Source organism: Salvia miltiorrhiza, chromosome 3 (genome assembly GCF_028751815.1).
Source record: "Salvia miltiorrhiza cultivar Shanhuang (shh) chromosome 3, IMPLAD_Smil_shh, whole genome shotgun sequence".
Lineage (NCBI taxonomy): Eukaryota > Viridiplantae > Streptophyta > Magnoliopsida > Lamiales > Lamiaceae > Salvia > Salvia miltiorrhiza.
Genome location: NC_080389.1, coordinates 25698421 through 25717667, shown reverse-complemented (window position 1 = coordinate 25717667; position 19247 = coordinate 25698421). Strand labels below are relative to the sequence as shown.

Here is a 19247-nt window from a genome sequence, read left to right as displayed (position 1 = left end):
TCTTATCTCTTTCTATCGTGATACCTTTTACTTTTTCTTATCTTGCAAGTTGTTCGTTATTTCCGCACTGTGTGTTCATAGATATTACTTGCTATTCACAATCTTCTCATTCTTGATGTGAGAGAAAATGTCAAGGTCGAATTATGCCTAGATGACAATTATGGTCGACATTTTGATTAATGCTCTGCTCATCTGTACGTATTTGCATCTTTGAACCTGTGGTTTAGTAACGGAACTTCGACTGATGATATATGCACTGCGTTAGTCCATGCAGACTTGGGATGTTAGTCTGCGCAGACTTGAAATGATTGTCTGCACCGCTTAGAGACTTGGATCATCATAGTTCAAAAATTTTGCAATTTATGCCTTTGTTGCGCCATTCACGCCTAATTTGTGCAATTTATGCCTTCGTCGTGCAATTAATGCCTTAGTTTTTGCAATTGATGCCTTCGTCGTGTAATTAATGCCTTAGTTTTTGCAATTTATGCCTTCGTCGTGCAATTAATGCCTTAGTTTTTGCAATTGATGCATTCGTTGTGCAATTAATGCCTTAGTTTTTGCAATTTATGCATTCGTCGTGCAATTAATGCCTTAGTTTTTGCAATTGATGCATTCGTTGTGCAATTAATGCCTTAGTTTTTGCAATTCACGTCTTCGTCATGCAATTAATGCCTTAGTTTTTGCAATTGATGCCTTCGTCGTGCAATTAATGCCTTAGTTGTGCAATTGATGCCTTCGTCATGCAATTAATGCCTTCGTCGTGCGATTAATGCCTTAGTTGTGCAATTGATGTCTTCGTCGCTTTTTTATCTGCGCAGCCGTGGAGGCCCGTGTTAAAGATTATGCTGATCGAAGCGATAAAATGCAAGAGGCAGATGTTCCCTAAAACCGTAGATCTTTATTGATGATGACCATGGTGACTCATCCAAAACACCTAGCGGATGGACTCGAATTTATACGAGGTCGTCCTAGTGCAGTAAGGTGACTCAAGTCGTCTCACACGGAAGGCTTAGCAGGGCTTTAATTGTGCTACTCACAAGAAACGGAAAGAAAACCTAAACACTCTAATCGGGAAGCTGGGTCAGGCACTATCTCGCTCCTCTATTCACCAAAACATAATTGAAAGAAAGCATAAAGCATTAACTAGGCAGTAGATAAGTAGCGATTAAGAACGTAGAGATTAAACATTAAACGTATCAAACTGGGGTTGTAATCTAGCACTCCAAACCGAACGATCATAAAACATAAGCAACGATTGACCACTACCTAGGCATGAGAACAAAATCAATCATCACAAATCAAATTCAAAATGAACTTTAATAGCTATTAGGAAGATTCCTTGGCACACAATCAAAGAGAATTCTGCAGCAATCAACAACGAACTAGCTAAGCACTTAAATTATCGAGGATCATCCACATCACACAAATTAATCTAAGATCTCTCATTCATCAAGAACATAAAGGAATAAGAAAAACAAACAAAGGATTAAATAAACTCAAAATGAGAAAGCAAGTGAGTTCTTACAAAAGAGTACGATCCGAAATAATCTAATCCAACTAATGTAAACTGACATGAACTGTAATCCAATGAATCCAAAAGCTATTGTTGATGTTTAGAGTCTCTAAAAACCAAGGAAAAAGGGTGGAAATCGCCTTGGAGGCTGCTGGGGTCGAGGAGCATCTCAAAAACCCTAAAAATCGGCTTTTATATGGAAAAACGTAACTGCCGAAATGCCCAGGGACGGCGGCCGCCTTGACACGGCGGCGCCGTATACACCCTTCGCTAATCACTCGAAAAGAAGCACGGCGCGCGCCTTGGGGCCGCGGCGGGTGTCTTGACGGTGGCCGTGTGCTTTGCTTCCAAAAAAACGCTCCCAACGATGCCAAAAAGCTCGGCAACTCCCGATTCCTGCATACCATAGTAACACCACCAAATAACATCGAGCAAGTGAAGAATATGGCAAAAAGACACGAAGCATGCTCGAATGCACAACAAAAAGGACTCAAGAATACTACCCAAAAATGAGGTAAACAACCCCCCCACACTTAATTCCTTGCTTGTCCTCAAGCAACAATCACAACATCGAATGAAAATCTACAAGCGATTCTTCTCACCAAGCGGAACACCAACCAGTCCAAGTCTCTCTAGACATCTATCTCCCCAATCAAGTGTTCAAAGCTAAGGTTTAAAATGCAACAACAAGATGATACGACTCAATCCGATCAGACCCAATTCTTCGTTAGGGGTGAATTTCCTAATGCAATTTCCTTTATAATCATATCTCGTTCCTTTTTCACATTCTTTCATTTTTTCACATTTCACTTCTCTTTTCTGGGGTCAAGTTATTTTCGCTCTTAATAGATAGGCCATATTTCACGAGATTGACATTTTTGGAGGTGATCCAAAATATTCTCGTGTGGTTTCCCATGCTCATAATGATGCCATTAGAGGAGCAGAGACCCAGAGCTATCAAAAACTCAACAACCAACCAAACATTTCAACACAGAGAAAGATATTAGAATATTGCAATGAAAACACTCCCCCTAGCATCAACTGGACAAATCACGTCAAAAGTCGCTCATCAGGGTGTTGCATCCAACATTAAACTAATTACACAGCATTGGGAACATATCTAACACAAGAGACAAGGACAACAGTCAACTCGAATCACAAACCAGAATCGCTAGTGAACCACCATCAACGTGCGAGGTGCACTTTAAAACAAACAAGAAAACAAGACGAGGGGACCATTCACCCCAAAACAAGCAAGCAGGGCACAACAACCAAGCATGCAACGTAGCGATAGAGCATCATAAACCGCATGCATCGCAATCAACAGCACGACCAAAGATAAACTCCACAACACCCCAAAAAAACGAATAACACCCCTCCCCCACACAGAAAAACATGCACTGTCCTCAGGGCACAACAAATATAAAGTTAGAGAACATCCCTGAATAGGAGTGCAACCACACACGGCAACGGCGGTAGGGAGGGAGTCAACCAAGAACCTGCAAAATGAGCAAGCACAAAACCCACACTAGAAAACAGCATGAAACGATAAAGGAAGAAAATAAAAGAATATGTACAAAGGTGGGTAAAGGGTAGCTCAGTAGGGGCCCGGAGGGGGGCCCGGGTGGTGCCGGAACTGGTCTTGATTCTGCAAGGTGAAAGCTGCCCACTGCTTTTCTAGGTCGGCGATGTAGTCATTGTTGTCTGTGAGGCCCTGGTTGTATTGGGCAAAGCGAGCATCAAAGGACGACACTTGTTGACGCAGACGCGTGACCTCCCCGGTCATGGTGTTCACACGGCCGTAGACGTCGCCCAACTGTGCCTGCATGGGAGTCACTTGGCCATCAAGACTGTCTAGATGACCATAAATGTCATCAATCCTGTCATAGAGGCCACCCACCGAGTCCTGCACCGTATCAAAACGAGAGTAGACCTCCTGGCGAAACTGGCCAAAGGACTCGTCGAAGTGAGCCTGGAACTGCTGAAAGGCAGCGGAGGAGCCGGCATCAGGATCATAAGTGAAAGACGGTGGTGGCGCAGGCTCCTCCTCCGCGTCATCATCGTCCTCATCGTCGTCATCTAAGATATGGCGCGCCGAGGATGAAGTGCCTTCGCCCAGGTTGAGTTGCTGCAAGATAGAACGAACATTGGGGCGTTGGGCCTGTGGAATGATTTTGAAATCAGAGGCCACAAACATCTTGAGCTCTGAGCGATCAATCGGCCTTGTAACAATGGGGCGCAGGTGTTCAGGGACATTGAGGGCCAGGGCGGTAGAAATGGGACTCAGGAAGGGCTTGAACCCCCCGTGTCGGGCCATGGTGTGAAGCTGGTTCCAAATAAGGGTGGTGGCATCAATCTTCTTCTTACGCTTGGCACACCATAACATGTATACCTCCGACGCATTAACTTTGTTCGCCTGTTCCTTGCCCACAACACAGAAAGACAGGAACTTGTGTAGCACGCCCATGTCGACGTCCCGGAGCTGGTTACTCGGGGCACCCTGGCCAGTCCAAGTGGGCAAACCCGTTAACTCCTTCCAAGCATTAGCGGCCATCCAATTATCCGGTAGGCCCTTTAATGGCTTCGGGTAAAAACCAAAGACTTCGTGCATCACCCGGTAATCAATCACGAACGGCCTATTAAGCATGCAACAATGGAGCTCGGACTTGTCGGTGGTGAAGTTGAGGGTGCATAAGAACTCCAAGTGCAACGGAAGCAAGCCCGGTGGTGTGGTGGTGGCGTACTTGTAGAGGCCCAGATTCTGCAGATGTTTCTCTATGGCTTTGTCTAGTTTTAACTTTTTGAGCAATGGCCAAGACAAACAACGGGGTTGAGTGACTTGCTTCTCTTTGAGGGTCTTCCACTGAGTGCCCTCCCACGCTTCATAGATAGCGAAAGGAGCGTTTTAGAGGTGGCGGATATCCTTCGGTGGAGTGGGAGGGCGGGGGAGGCGGCTAGGGGAGGTCCGAGGGCTAGGTGGAGCCTCGTCGTCGGAGATTTGAAGACGTCGTCGGCGCTTGTAAGTGTTGAGATTGGCCATAGCAGGAGGTGGATGGTGGCGGCTGTGCTAACGGCGGCGAACGTGCAGGACGGCGGCCGCGGTGTTTACGGCGGCGGCTGTACAGGGCGGCGGCCGCTGTGCTTACGGCGGCGGCTATGCAGGACGACGGCGGCGGTGCAGGACTGGAGGTGGTGCAGCGGCGGAGCGGGAAGACAGGCGCGGCGGTGATGGTTGGAGGCGGCGACCGCAGACGGCGGTGGGCTGTGATGGCGAGCGGTGGTGGTGAGGTGGTGATGATGGAGAGTGGTGGTGGTGAGGTGGTGATAATGGAGAGTGGTGGTGGTGATGGTGACAGTGGCGGCGGTGAGTGTGGACGGCGTGCGGTGGTGGTGAGGTGGGGATGATGGAGAGTGGTGGTGTGAGAGGGAAGGAGAAGAGGGAGGCGGGTGGGAGGTGGTGGAATAAAGGGATTAGAGTTTGGTTTTTAAGGGGAAAGTTCGGGCCGGGCTGGGTTGGGCTGGGCTGGGGGGTGGCGGCGGCCGCCGTGGCACGGCACCACCGTGAACCCCCGTCGGGTTTTTGGCTAAGTTAGGGGTGACGGCGGCCGTCGTGGCACGGCGCCGCCGTGGACCCCCTTCGGGTTTTGGGGTGTTTGGGCATCCAGCAGCCTCCTTCTTGCTTCCTTTTCAAACCGGTGGGACTCCGTCATACCTACTTCCTGCATTACCATGAAAAAACACTTCTCATAGCCCTAAAACAACCAGTAAAACGAGATAAAAACACCCAAAGAAAACTACTCCACACAAAATGAAAAAGAAGGTAGAAAGAAAGAAACGTGGGTTGCCTCCCACAAGCGCTCTAGTTAAGGTCGAGAGCTCGACGGTAAAAAGCTTGTTAAAACATCGGGTCGTGGAGTGCTTGAGACTCCACTACAACGACAACAACTTCATGCTCCAAGTAGGGCTTCACCCTATGCCCATTGACTGTAAACTGCTCATCGGTGCCTTCCTTGGTCAACACCAGAACTCCATGGTTGTGTACTTCTTTGATGATGAAGGGGCCAATCCAACGGGACTTGAGTTTTCCCGGAAAGAGTTTCAACCGTGAGTTGAACAACAGTACTTTCATGCCCGGGTGGAAGTCCTTTTGCACAATGCGACGATCATGCATTTTCTTCACTTTATCCTTGTAGATGCGCGCATTCTCATATGCTTCATTACGCAACTCATCAAGCTCTTCCATTTGTAAGGCTCGGTGTTTCCCTGCGGACCGAAGGTCCAAATTTGTAGCCTTGATAGCCCAATAAGCGCGATGCTCGATCTCAACCGGAAAATGACAAGCTTTGCCATACACGAGGCGGTAGGGACTCATCCCAAGAACTCCTTTGAAGGCGGTCCGATATGCCTATAGGGCATCAGAGAGCTTGATCGACCAATCCTTGCGAGATGGTTGCACGGTCTTTTCAAGTATCCCCTTTATTTGCCGGTTGCTGGTTTCGGCTTGCCCCGAGGTCTGCGGATGATACGGAGTTGCAACCTTATGGGTGATGCCATTTTTTCGCATGAGCTTTTCCAATAATTTGTTGCAGAAGTGTTTTCCCCCATCACTAATGATAGCACGGGGGAACCCAAAACGGCACAAAATGTTCTCCTGCACAAACTTGAGGACAACATTAGCATCACAAGTCCTCGTGGGGATTGCCTCAACCCACTTGGACACATAATCAACCGCTAATAAAATATACTCAAAACCATAAGAGATGGGAAATGGCCCCATGAAATCGATGCCCCACACATCGAAAATCTCCACAACTAAAATGTTAGTTAGGGGCATCTCATTCTTACGGCCAATGTTTCCCACTCGTTGACAACGATCGCAAGCTAAGTAGAACGAATGGGCATCCTTAAAGAGAGTTAGCCAATACAAACCAAATTGGAGCACCTTATGGGCCGTCTTTTGACCGCCAAAATGGCCTCCGCAATGAGCGTCATGACACCACTGTAAGACGCATTGTTGCTCCTCATTGGGCACACACCTTCGTGTCACTTCGTCCTTTCCCAACTTAAACAAGTAGGGATCCTCCCAATAGTATTGCATGCAGAGAGACAGAAAACGCTTCCTCTCTTGGGAAGTGAGGTTAGGTCGGAGTTCTCCACAAGCAAGATAATTGACAATGTCTGCAAACCAAGGGACCGAGGTCAATGCGTATGCATGCTCAATTGGGAAAGACTCATGAATGGCAACATCATTTGACTCAACCTCATTATGTTCAAGTCTAGAAAAGTGGTCGGCCACAGAGTTTTCACTCCCATTCCTATCCTTGATCTCAACATCAAATTCTTGCAACAACAAAATCCAACGAATAAGACGTGGTTTGGCTTGAGACTTGGTCAACAAATACCTAAGAGCGGCATGATCACTATGTACAATTACTTTAGACCCGATGATATAGAAACAAAATTTATCTAAAGCAAACACCACAGCGAGCAACTCTTTTTCTGTAGTAGTGTAATTTACTTGTGCATTATTCAATGTCAAACTAGCATAGTAAATCACACGCAACATTTTGTCAACACGTTGGCCAAGCACCGCACCCACAGCGGAATTAGATGCATCACACATGATTTCAAACGGCATTGAGCAATCGGGTGCAACCACAATTGGAGCCGTGCTCAACTTAAGCTTTAACAACTCAAAAGCATGCATGCAAGAATCATTGAATTCAAAAGGCACATCTTGGGCAAGTAAACGGCATAAAGGTTGGCTAATCTTAGAAAAATTCTTAATGAAACGCCGGTAAAACCCAGCATGACCTAGGAAGCTTCTAATCCCTTTCACATCAATAGGTGGAGGCAATTTTTGAATGACCTCTACCTTGGTCTTATCGACCTCTATACCATTTTTAGACACGACATGGCCAAGTACAATGCCACTGGTCACCATGAAGTGACTCTTCTCCCAACTTAAGGTCAATCCACTAGTTATGCACCTTTGCAACACCACATCAATTTTCGACAAGCAATCACTAAAAGAGCAACCAAACACGGAAAAGTCATCCATAAAAATTTCAACGAAATCACCTATTATTTCCACAAAGATCGACATCATGCACCGTTGGAAAGTCCCCGGTGCATTGCACAATCCGAACGGCATCCTCTTGCAAGCGAAGGTGCCAAAAGGAGTGGTGAATGCCGTCTTGTCTTGGTCCTCTGGTGCAATAGCTATTTGGTAGTAACCTGAAAGGCCATCAAGAAAACAATAGAAGTTATGACCGGCTAAATGATCAAGCATTTGATCAATAAAAGGGAGGGAAAAGTGATCCTTTTGGTAGCAGCATTCAACTTCCTATAGTCGATGCACATGCGCCACCCCGTCACGGGGCGGGTTGGCACTAACTCTTGATCGTCATTTAGGATGACTGTGATCCCTCCTTTCTTCGGCACCACATGCACCGGACTGACCCACTCACTATCGGCGATGGGGTAGATGATCCCCTCTGCCAATAGTTTGAGAATTTCTTTGCGTACCACCTCCATGAGGACGGGATTCAATCTCCGTTGTCCATCTCTCTTGGGCCTTGCTCCTTCCTCAAGGTGGATCCTATGCATGCAAGTGGCGGGGCTAATGCCTTTAATGTCGGCAAGACCCCATCCAAAAGCTGCCTTGTTTTTCCGCAATACCTCCATCAACGCCAGCTCTTGCTCGTGCGTGAGCTCGGCAGATATGATCACTGGCTTTTCCTGCTCTCCTTCCAAGTATACGTACTTCGGGTTCTTGGGGAGCTCCTTGAGTTCCAACTTCGGCTGACTCTTCGTGGCATAGTCAATCACCATGGCCTCATCGATGGGGAGCTTAGCCTTGCGGGCCCGCTCTCTTTCTTCGGCCTCACGGGCAAACTCCTCCATGTCCGCGGACCCTGCAAAAACCTCAACAACTTCTTGCTCCTTTACAAAGAACATCTCGGCCAAGCCATCAATAGCATCAATGTAAGAACATTCATTAGTGAGTGAAGATGATGGCATGGCTCGGTTATGATGCACAGAAAAAGATACTGACTCTCCTAACACGGTCATTTTAATGGTGCCATTTTTAATATCTATCAACGTGTTAGTAGTTGCCATGAATGGTCTTCCTAGCAGTAGATATTCTTTACCATTTTCATGTACCTCTCCAATTTCCAAAACAACAAAATCAACGGGCACAATCAAACCACCCACTCTAACAAGGATATCCTTAACTACCCCATGAGGATACCTCACAGACCTATCGGCTAATTGCAAACACATGCGAGTGGGTTTCAAATTTCCTAACTCTAGTTGTTTGAAAATAGAGTAAGGCATTAAATTGATTCCAGCCCCCAAATCTAACATCCCCGAGGCCTCCTTACCATTTCCCAAGGCAATATTAATCACAAAACTACCTGGGTCTCGTTGCTTGGTCGGTAAGGGCTGTTGCATTATGGAGTTTGCAACCTCGGACACCAAAATCTTCTCGTTGTCCTTGAACCTCCTCTTCTTAGAAGCCAACTCCTTGAAGAACTTCAAGTATGCTGGGACGTTCCTGATCACATCCAGCAAAGGTAAGTTCACATTCACCTTGTTGGATTTGTATACTGAAAGCAAGAACGTTTTATGCTTGTATACAATGTTTCCTAAGTTCACTATCTAATCTCCTATCTGATTGTGTTCATGATTGCATATGTATGTTCTTTATCTCTATATAAGTAGATTATATGGTGTGTTGTAGATCACAGAAGACCATATAATTGGAATAACCTTAAGAGATATAATATGATCACAGCCGAAATAACTCTAGGACAAGTTATTGGTTTAGGCTGCAGTATAGATGGAAGTAGTTTGTCTTGGCTACTTGTCTATACTGGTACGTCATTACGTATTGATAGGACCAACAGTTGAGATGTATTCTTCTATCTGACTTAAGTGAAGAATCAAGATCTCGGTGACTCATAAATCTTAATACTAATAAGTATTCAGATATATATGTTAATTCGTATATCACTTTGACTTACTATGGGCGAGAGTTAAATGCTAACTCGAGTACTCTGTATCTTGGGTGATAGCGGTTAATATATGATATTTGATTATCGGTATTAGTACCCGTATCCGGTATAGGATAATGACATCCCCTTAAGGAGCTCAATAAGGTTTATTGCGCTAAACCCTGCAGGTTGATTAAGTTCAGGCGCAATAATAAAGTTTGAGTGGTACTGCTTAAGGATTTATAAAGAGATTAATTAATTTAAGCTGTCAGAGCTCTAATTAATTAATGGATGTCGGATATTTTAAATACGGAGATTTAATAAGTCTAAATACAAGCCCCCCGACTCATCACCGGCAATAAAGGGGTAAGTCAGTATCGGTTCTCTAGTGGAATGAACTGATATTTATAAATTAATTATGGTCTGGGCTGACCATAGATAAATTAATTTATTTGAGGCCCATCTTTATTCCTTGTATCTGGTCCCTGGACTGGCCCAATGTCTCCTAGCCCTAGAAGGAGAGAAAGACGCCTCCTACACTAATTCTGTGCCCACACGTATTTAATTTTATTTAAATACAGCTGTCAGCTCTCAGGAAAACACACTGATAAAATATTAGGGTTTTGAGAGCTGTGGGGCGCAGGGAAGAAAAACGTGTGGGGCTTATTTCTCTCTTGGGACTTTCATAGATCGTTGTCCATCCAACGGTGAAAGCTGAGCGGGATACAGTCGAGAAGATCAGAGCTGGAGTCAGATTCTCGCAGGAAACCAAGTTCTGGCAGTCTTCGTAAAACGGCCATAACTTCCTCTACAGAACTCCGATTCAGACGAATCAGGCGGCCACGGAAAGCTCTCTCGAAGACGAAGAAGTCGTATTTCTGCACAAAATACGATTGGAGGTCGTTTGAGGGGTCAAACGGAGCGTTGCAGTTGGCTGACCTGTTCAGCGACAGATTGACGAATTCTTAGGAATTCTTCAGGTATTTCTGAACTCCAACGTGCAGCTGTTAAATTCATAGGAGCATGTTAGGATTAATCGTTGTATGATAAATTAATAATAATCCAAGAAACGATCATCGGGCAAAGCGGAACGTTAATTCAGTTTAATATTCCTTCAATTGGTATCAGAGCCCAGGATTAATTTCTTGGCTCTATTATTAATTTATGTACGATTAATAATGTGCGTTGTTTTTAACTGCTGTTGTTCTTCGTGATTCGTTGATTCGTGGAATACGTCGGTTTGACGTTGTAATTGTTTTTCCACCACGAGAAAATCCGTGGTTAGTTTAGATTTTCGAATTGTATTCGTTTTTCTGTTGTAATCTGTAATTATGGAGAACAAACGAAGAACACGAAGAACGGGGATGAGGCTGTTTGCCGATTCAAACTTTCCGGGCGACCAGCGGGAGCCCGGCACCGGAATCAGGCTGCCGCGCCGCTGGTGGGCACCGCCGTGTCTGGTACTCATCGAGGGCTGCTGGTCCGGTCCGTGGCGAGGCGTGGCGAGGCGAGGAAGACCGGGAGCGAGGGGCTGCGGGCGCCGAGGGGCAGCGCGCGCGCGGGTGCGTCCACACCGTGCGCAGCGCGCCCAGATCGGCGACCGCGCGGCCGCTGCTGTGATCTGGTCTGTTCTGTGCGCTGAAGGCGAGGATGGCAGGAGCTGGGCGAGGGCTGGAAGCCACCGGCAGGGGCGGTGCGCGCCCGGGGCCGCGCCTGCGCGCTCTGCGCGCTGTGCGCCCGGCGGGCGGCGCACTGCCGCTGCTGCCGTTGCTGTTGCCGTCGGGTGCTGCTGCTATCGCCGAGATCGCCGAGGAGTTGCTGCTGTTGGAGGCTGCCGGAAGGGAGCTGGTGCAGCGGTCGAAGAAGGTGGCGGCGCCGCCCTAAGCGGCGAAACCCTAGGCGGCGCTTTTTCTCGCAAACCCTAAACCCAGACGCGGGTCAGAGGGGTGAAGACCCGGATCCGAGGCGCGGATCCGGGTACAGTTCGCGGATCCGGGTAGCAGTTCGCGGGCCTGGGCTTCTCCTTGCATTTTTTGGGCTGCTGAACGGGCTTTGAGGGCTGGGCCGCGCGTTTTTGGGCCCAAACAAGGACTGGAGAGTTTTTTCAGCCTATTTTAGGCGTTTTTGGGCTTTTTTTTTTTGTCCAATTTTATTTATTTTATTTTCTTTTAAAATAGAATAGATGTTGGGTTTCCACGAATGGGTCACGAAGAATTTTAATTCTTTAATTATGTTCGTTGCATGTCGTGGTTGTTAATCCCTTATGCTCTTTACCTGCTTTTGCCCGTCTTTGTTTGTTAATATCTGTTTATTAATTGCGCTTAGACGAGCATGATAGTAGGTTTGCCGTTTTCTTAAGCATGTTTTAGAATTCTGCGAGCATGATTTACATGTTGCGTTCTAGATGAGCATGTTTAGGATTATGTGTTGAGCATGATCAAACCTTTTGAAAGAAAAAAGACTAAGCTTAATAATTTTATGGATGATTAAAATTATTTAGATTTCCACAAGCGGTCTCTAGACAAAGTGATTAGCAATATGAGTAACGGTCCACCCCACGTGGCTTACTTCATGTTTGTTCTTTCATAAGTTTGTCAGATGAGGTTTCTATAAAAAATATTTAAATCCATTAAAGTAGTGGGAGTTATGCAGTAACGGTCCACCCCACGTGGCTTACTTGTATAATTTTTCACAAGTACTTTAGATGATGGATTTAAATAAGATAACTAAGAAATTAAATTGAATGCGGCATGGTCCGAGTGAGTATGTCAAAATTCGAGAATTTAATTTCAAAGTTAAATTGTGGTTATTTCTAATTAATTTTATTCTTAAAATTATGTAGACCTCCACATGCGGTCTCTAGACAAAGTGTTTAGCAATATGAGTAACGGTCCACCCCACGTGGCTTACTTCGTATTTGTTTCTCATAAGTTTGTCAGAAGAGGTTTCTATAAAAATATTTAAACCATTGAAGTAGTGGGAGTTATGCAGTAACGGTCCACCCCACGTGGCTTACTTGTGTAATTTTCATAAGTACTTTGGAGAATGGTATTAAATAAGATAACCAAGAAAATTAAATTGAAAGCGACATGGTCCGCGTGAGTATGTTAATTTCGAGAATTTAATTTTCAAGGTTAAAATGTGGTTATTGCTTAGATATCATATCAAGTACAATGTACAACTCCCCCACGGAGTCCCTTCTTGATGATGATATGGTCTAGTCAAGGTGCCAACTATTAATTTCTTTTGTCAAAAGGTTAAGTTGACATGGATAGAAATTAAATGACTAGGTAAATAGTCTGGTTGAGGAGTTCGTGTGTAACTGTCCACCCCACGTGGCTTACACATGGAATTCCTTGAGCCGTTGGAGGTTTCACTAATATTGTTTTATCAAAAGGTTACAATATTATTGTTACGAACTATATGCTTTTCATGTTCTTACATGTTTTTTTTGTTTACTTTCAGATATGTCTATGTCTCCTGTTTCTTTATTCTTGCACAAAGTCTTTTAACCGGTCCACATATATAAAATGGAAACGCAGTTTTTTGGATTTCTATCTTTATCACAAACTAACACATTTTTGTGTTGCTTACTACTCCACGTTCTTATGGTCCGAACAATGAGTTAACTGATGAGAAAAAGGAATTACATAAAAGGTGGCATGAGACGAATAATGTGGCTATATGCTATATTATGAGTATAATGTCACAAACCTTGTAGCTCCAACATCAGGGCATGGACGATGCTATTAGCATCATGCTGAATCTCAAGAAAGTGTTCGGAGAGTCGGACTGAGCTGCTCATTTAAATTTGATGAGAGTAATCTTGTTAATTTTATGAGTGAGCACAGCTCAGTGCACGAGCATGTCATGCAAATTTTGACGGACTTGACTTGCTCAATGGGAGTATCGACGGTGAGACAAAAGTCGATATTATCCTGAACTCTCTTCCCAAGTCTTTTAATTAAGAACTTCCGCCTCAATGCTGTTATGAGCAAGAAAGATACTTCTTTTGAGTTACTCTAGTTACGGCTAAGGAAGTTGTGGGAAAGAGATGTGCAAGCACTTGTTATTGCCAAAGGATGGACATCTTCTTCGTCAAAAAAACGGGAAGAAGAAGGATCCAAGGGGCAAGAAAGACAAGGGAAATAGTGGGAGTAGTGGTGTGATAAGATTGAGTATTGGAGATTTCTTCTTTCAATACTCAAGGCAAAGGGTTAAGGTATCTCACTTGCTATAGTAACTGAGACATGTCAGCTCGTTTCCTACTCAGTTATGAGTAGTGGATAACGAGAGAAACTGATAATGATTGTTACATCTTGCATGGCTTTTTATAAGCTGACAAGGAAGCTGAGAAGTGATGAGATGATAGTCTTCATAGGCAACGTGACTAGAGTCGCAGTTGTTGCAATTGAAGACTTGTCTTTGAGTTCTAAAGACATAGTTTAAGTTTTTGAGAGTTCCTTATCATGTTTCAAAATTTTGAATAGATGGATTACACGTCATTTTTGATAGTGGTGTTTCTATCATAAGAAATGACAAAGTTGTCTATTCTGGTATTTTTTGAACATCTCTCTTCATACTATAACTTGTCTATAAAGTACCTTTATATTGCATTTACATCATCGAACAAAAGAAAGAGAAAAATTAAGGCTAATCTCTCATGAGGATCTTACACATATATTGATACCCTAGATTAGGTCACATCTATCTTAACAGGATCCAAAGGCTCGTGTCTAAATAATACATTGGATTCAATCCAAGTTGTACTATTTCGAACCTGCGAATCCTGTATAGAGGAAAAGATGGAGACCAGGTCATTCATGACAAAGGGGATAAAGGGCCAATAATGTGTTAGGAATGATCTTTTCTGATTCATTGTCAGTGTTTGGGATTCCAACCCAGTTTACTACACCGTGTAATCCCTATATAAAATGGTGTGGTGGAGAGAAGAAATAGGTCACTCTTGGAAAAATATGTCCGATGATGAGTTATGCATCTTTGCAATTAGTCCTAAAGAATCAGAAGGTGGTTATTAGCAATGACACAACGATTCTTAGAAGTGGACTATGGGAGTAATCACTAATCCAAGTCAGATAGTGTGCTTCAACAAATTGAAGACATTAGACAGGCGATTCCATCACCCAAGCCAAGTGTGCAAGAGTTTTGTACCACAAGACACTGCACGCACTGTTGACACACATGTGCCACCACAGATCCATTGTAGTGGGAGGGTTGTGGGACAACCCGATCGATTTATATTCTTGGGAGAATCTTTGGATTCAGTCTCTGGTAGTGAATATAAGAGAATCGACCCAGATATCTACTTGGAATTAGTGGAAGACGAGAATGTAGATTCCTGGCACGCCTCAATGGAGCAATCCATTAAGAATATGGTTTTATACTAAGAAAATCTTGCTACCAGAATGACGTAAAGCCATAGGTTGCAAGTGAGTATACAAGAGAATGATAAGTCCGAATGAGCAAGGTCGTAGTTTTTAAAACTAGACTGGTGGCGAAAGGTTATGCCCAGTGTGAGGGTATAGGTTATGATGATATTTTCGCCAGTGCCATGCTCAGAACATTCGGATCATTTTACCCATAGCAGCTCACTTAAACCATCGAGGTTACGTGAGGGAGGGAGAGAAACATCTCGTGTCAATCGCTCTCGTGTCATCGGTGATGTGGTTTATCTTGCATTTTATGTAGATAATATCCTCCTAATTGGCGACAATATGGAGCTATTATCAAGACATAAAGTAATGGTTATCCGAACAGTCTCAGATGAAAGACTAAGGAGGTACAGTATACGTCTCTGTGATCAAGGTTATAAGGGATCACTAGAAAAGGATGTTGGGCTTATCTCGAGTGTCTTACATTGATACTGTGAATGCTCGTTTTAGTATGAATACCGCCAAGAAAGGATTGCTACCTTTTAGATATGGCGTTCCTTTATCTAAAGACTATGTCTTAAGATGCCTGTTGAGGTTGAGGAAATGAAGACTACTTTCTACGTTTCCGCAGTAGATAGCTTCATGTATGGATTGCTATGTACGAGATCTTATATTTGCTATGCAGTTAGCATGATTGTAAGATATCAGTATAGTCCTAGTTAAGGACACTGAATTGTGGTAAATTATATTCTCAAGTCCCTGACTAGAGAATAAGGATAGTTTACCAGTTAGACAGTTTAGTTCCTTTTTTGGATTATATGATTTCGGATTTCCAGGCTGACCGGAACAAAGAATAATTACCTCGAGCTATGTGTTTTTTTCTTGGGAGGTAAAACCTTTTGGTTTGACCACTACCTCCAGGATCTAAGGGTAATTCCTAGTTTGCGTGGGAGCATCACCTTCGTGATACCTCAAGTGCAGTTGCGAACTCTAAGGAATCCAAGAACCACAAGGGGTTAAACACATGGAGAGTAAGTACCAAGTTATACGATTATTCGTAAATCGAGGTTTTTGTGCTCAAAGAATAAATTCTCACATATTGGAGAAACCTACTGATCTTTCACAAAAGGCTTATCGCAAATGGTCATTGAAAGATGGGAATGCGATTGATGCCAGATTGATGCCACCCACTTAGGAAACTTTAAGTATAAGTGGGAGAAGTGTTAGGTGATTGGTAAATAGACGCATTGTATACTAAAAGTTTGCTTTAGTATAAGTGGGAGATTGTTGGATTTGTATACTGAAAGCAAGAACGTTTTATGCTTGTATACAATGTTTCCTAAGTTCACTATCTAATCTCCTATCTGATTGTGTTCATGATTGCATATGTATGTTCTTTATCTCTATATAAGTAGATTATATGGTGTGTTGTAGATCACAGAAGACCATATAATTGGAATAACCTTAAGAGATATAATATGATCACAGCCGAAATAACTCTAGGACAAGTTATTGGTTTAGGCTGCAGTATAGATGGAAGTAGTTTGTCTTGGCTACTTGTCTATACTGGTACGTCATTACGTATTGATAGGACCAACAGTTGAGATGTATTCTTCTATCTGACTTAAGTGAAGAATCAAGATCTCGGTGACTCATAAATCTTAATACTAATAAGTATTCAGATATATATGTTAATTCGTATATCACTTTGACTTACTATGGGCGAGAGTTAAATGCTAACTCGAGTACTCTGTATCTTGGGTGATAGCGGTTAATATATGATATTTGATTATCTGTATTAGTACCCGTATCCGGTATAGGATAATGACATCCCCTTAAGGAGCTCAATAAGGTTTATTGCGCTAAACCCTGCAGGTTGATTAAGTTCAGGCGCAATAATAAAGTTTGAGTGGTACTGCTTAAGGATTTATAAAGAGATTAATTAATTTAAGCTGTCAGAGCTCTAATTAATTAATGGATGTCGGATATTTTAAATACGGAGATTTAATAAGTCTAAATACAAGCCCCCCGACTCATCACCGGCAATAAAGGGGTAAGTCAGTATCGGTTCTCTAGTGGAATGAACTGATATTTATAAATTAATTATGGTCTGGGCTGACCATAGATAAATTAATTTATTTGAGGCCCATCTTTATTCCTTGTATCTGGTCCCTGGACTGGCCCAATGTCTCCTAGCCCTAGAAGGAGAGAAAGACGCCTCCTACACTAATTCTGTGCCCACACGTATTTAATTTTATTTAAATACAGCTGTCAGCTCTCAGGAAAACACACTGATAAAATATTAGGGTTTTGAGAGCTGTGGGGCGCAGGGAAGAAAAACGTGTGGGGCTTATTTCTCTCTTGGGACTTTCATAGATCGTTGTCCATCCAACGGTGAAAGCTGAGCGGGATACAGTCGAGAAGATCAGAGCTGGAGTCAGATTCTCGCAGGAAACCAAGTTCTGGCAGTCTTCGTAAAACGGCCATAACTTCCTCTACAGAACTCCGATTCAGACGAATCAGGCGGCCACGGAAAGCTCTCTCGAAGACGAAGAAGTCGTATTTCTGCACAAAATACGATTGGAGGTCGTTTGAGGGGTCAAACGGAGCGTTGAAGTTGGCTGACCTGTTCAGCGACAGATTGACGAATTCTTAGGAATTCTTCAGGTATTTCTGAACTCCAACGTGCAGCTGTTAAATTCATAGGAGCATGTTAGGATTAATCGTTGTATGATAAATTAATAATAATCCAAGAAACGATCATCGGGCAAAGCGGAACGTTAATTCAGTTTAATATTCCTTCACACCTTTGCTAACATGTTGTAGAAGTCAGTGAATTGTTGGTCCAGCTTCTCATTCTTCAACCGACTCGGGTAAGGGACCGGTGGCTTATATGGCTTGGCAGCTTTGTGGAGCTTCACTTCGGACTCCTTCTCCTTCTCCTTCTCCTCCCCTCTTGCCTACAGTGGCTCCTTTTCTTGCTCCTCCATGCGGGCTTCCTTGGGGGGTTCTTCCACAGGAACTTCCACTTTATTGTCCACCACTTTTCCACTGCGTAAGACAGTGACTGCTTGAGCTTGGTGAGGCTGCAATCCTTGGCCATGGAGCTTTCCTGGCTGTTACTGCTGTTGCATCTGGTTCAAGGTCCCAGAGAGCTGCCCAACGGTTGTCTCAAGACGCTTGATAATGGCAGACTGAGACTCCATGCTCTGTTTGGTCATCTCCATAAAGGACTGCATAGTATCCTCGAGAGACGGCTTTTGGGGTGGCACTGGTACTGCTTTTTGAAACTGTTGAGGTGCATTCTGGTGCTGCTGCAGTTGCTGAAATTGCCCTTGCTGCATCGGTGGTTGCATGGGAAACTGCTGGTATTGCTGGTACTGCATGGGGAATTGCCCTTGCTGGTATGGTTGAGGGTGATTCTGCTGCTGAGGAAAAGAGAACTGCTGCTGAAACGGGTAGAGCTGTGGCTGGTTCTGATACCCAAATTGCTGTGGAGGTCAGCGGAACTGGTTGCCTTGATTTGATCCCGACCCTTGGCCAGGAGCTTGGTTCCTCCATCCAGAATTCTGCTGACTTCTCCAGCCCGAGTTGGAGCTTTGTTGCCCTTGATTAATCACGGGTCTCTGCTCAAATTGAGGCCTCCCAGGGTAACCTTGAGCAGCATAGACTTCTGCCTCACCTTCATGTGTGAATTCCCCCATTCGATGGCACTCGTTGGTTCCATGGCCAAAATCGCCACATATGCCACAACCTTCTGCTGGTGGCGCGTGAACGGGTGGAGTCTCCACCTGGTTCATTCTGAGGTGCTGTACTTGCCTCATCAAGTCCGTTACTTGCTTCTGCAGTTCATTGTTTGGAGCTACTGCATTAGCTTCAACCCTCCTTCCTCTTACCGATTTTTACTGGGAACTCGCGGCAAGTGTGTCGAAGATCTCCTTGAGCTCATTGGCTGTCTTCCGAGCAATGTTGCCCACTGCTGTACTGTCCACCATAAACTGTGCCGTCTGTATCAATCCGTCATAGAAGAACTGCATCAACATGACGGATGCTAATTGGTGCTGTGGACACTGGCGGAGGAGCTCTTGGAATCTTTCCCAAGCCTCATGGAGAGGCTCATCGGCTCCTTGCATGAAGTTCATTATCTGGGTCCTAATCTCCTGTGTTTTGTGATTAGGGTAGTACTTGAGCATGAACTTCTCACATGCCTCTCCCCATGTGGTTATGGAGTTTGGCGGCAGGGACAGTAGCCACGTCCTAGCCCGATCCTTGAGTGCATAAGGTAGGCACTGGAGTCTCAACTGATCCTCGGTGAGATCCAGCAGTGGGAAGGTCTACACT

At 44.4% G+C, this 19247-nt stretch overlaps 2 protein-coding genes across 2 annotated transcripts; both read right to left on the bottom strand.

Annotated features, from left to right (window-relative positions):
- Window positions 1-5408: 5408 nt before the first annotated feature.
- LOC131018585 (uncharacterized) lies at window positions 5409-5885 on the bottom strand. The gene has a single exon (XM_057947299.1). It carries the CDS (start codon window positions 5883-5885, stop codon window positions 5409-5411), a length of 477 nt encoding a protein of 158 aa, XP_057803282.1.
- A 33-nt stretch (window positions 5886-5918) lies between these two features.
- LOC131018584 (uncharacterized) lies at window positions 5919-18009 on the bottom strand. The gene is made up of 5 exons (XM_057947298.1): window positions 17871-18009; window positions 7984-9126; window positions 7654-7750; window positions 6456-7539; window positions 5919-6224 (listed from the first exon to the last, which is right to left on the bottom strand). Exons 1-5 carry the CDS (start codon window positions 18007-18009, stop codon window positions 5919-5921), a joined length of 2769 nt encoding a protein of 922 aa, XP_057803281.1.
- Window positions 18010-19247: the final 1238 nt, after the last annotated feature.

Excerpts from the sequence above, each read along its gene's own strand:
- LOC131018584 (XM_057947298.1), bottom strand. The coding sequence starts at position 18,009 with ATGGCCAAGGATTGCAGCCTCACCAAGCTCAAGCAGTCACTGTCTTAC. Across the intron at positions 7,751-7,983 it reads CATCTACCCCATCGCCGATA|GTTACTACCAAATAGCTATT; the intron begins GTGAGTGGGTCA and ends ATGGCCTTTCAG. Across the intron at positions 6,225-6,455 it reads GTCAAAAGACGGCCCATAAG|TGGGTTGAGGCAATCCCCAC; the intron begins GTGCTCCAATTT and ends TATGTGTCCAAG.
- LOC131018585 (XM_057947299.1), bottom strand. The coding sequence starts at position 5,885 with ATGAGTCCCTACCGCCTCGTGTATGGCAAAGCTTGTCATTTTCCGGTT.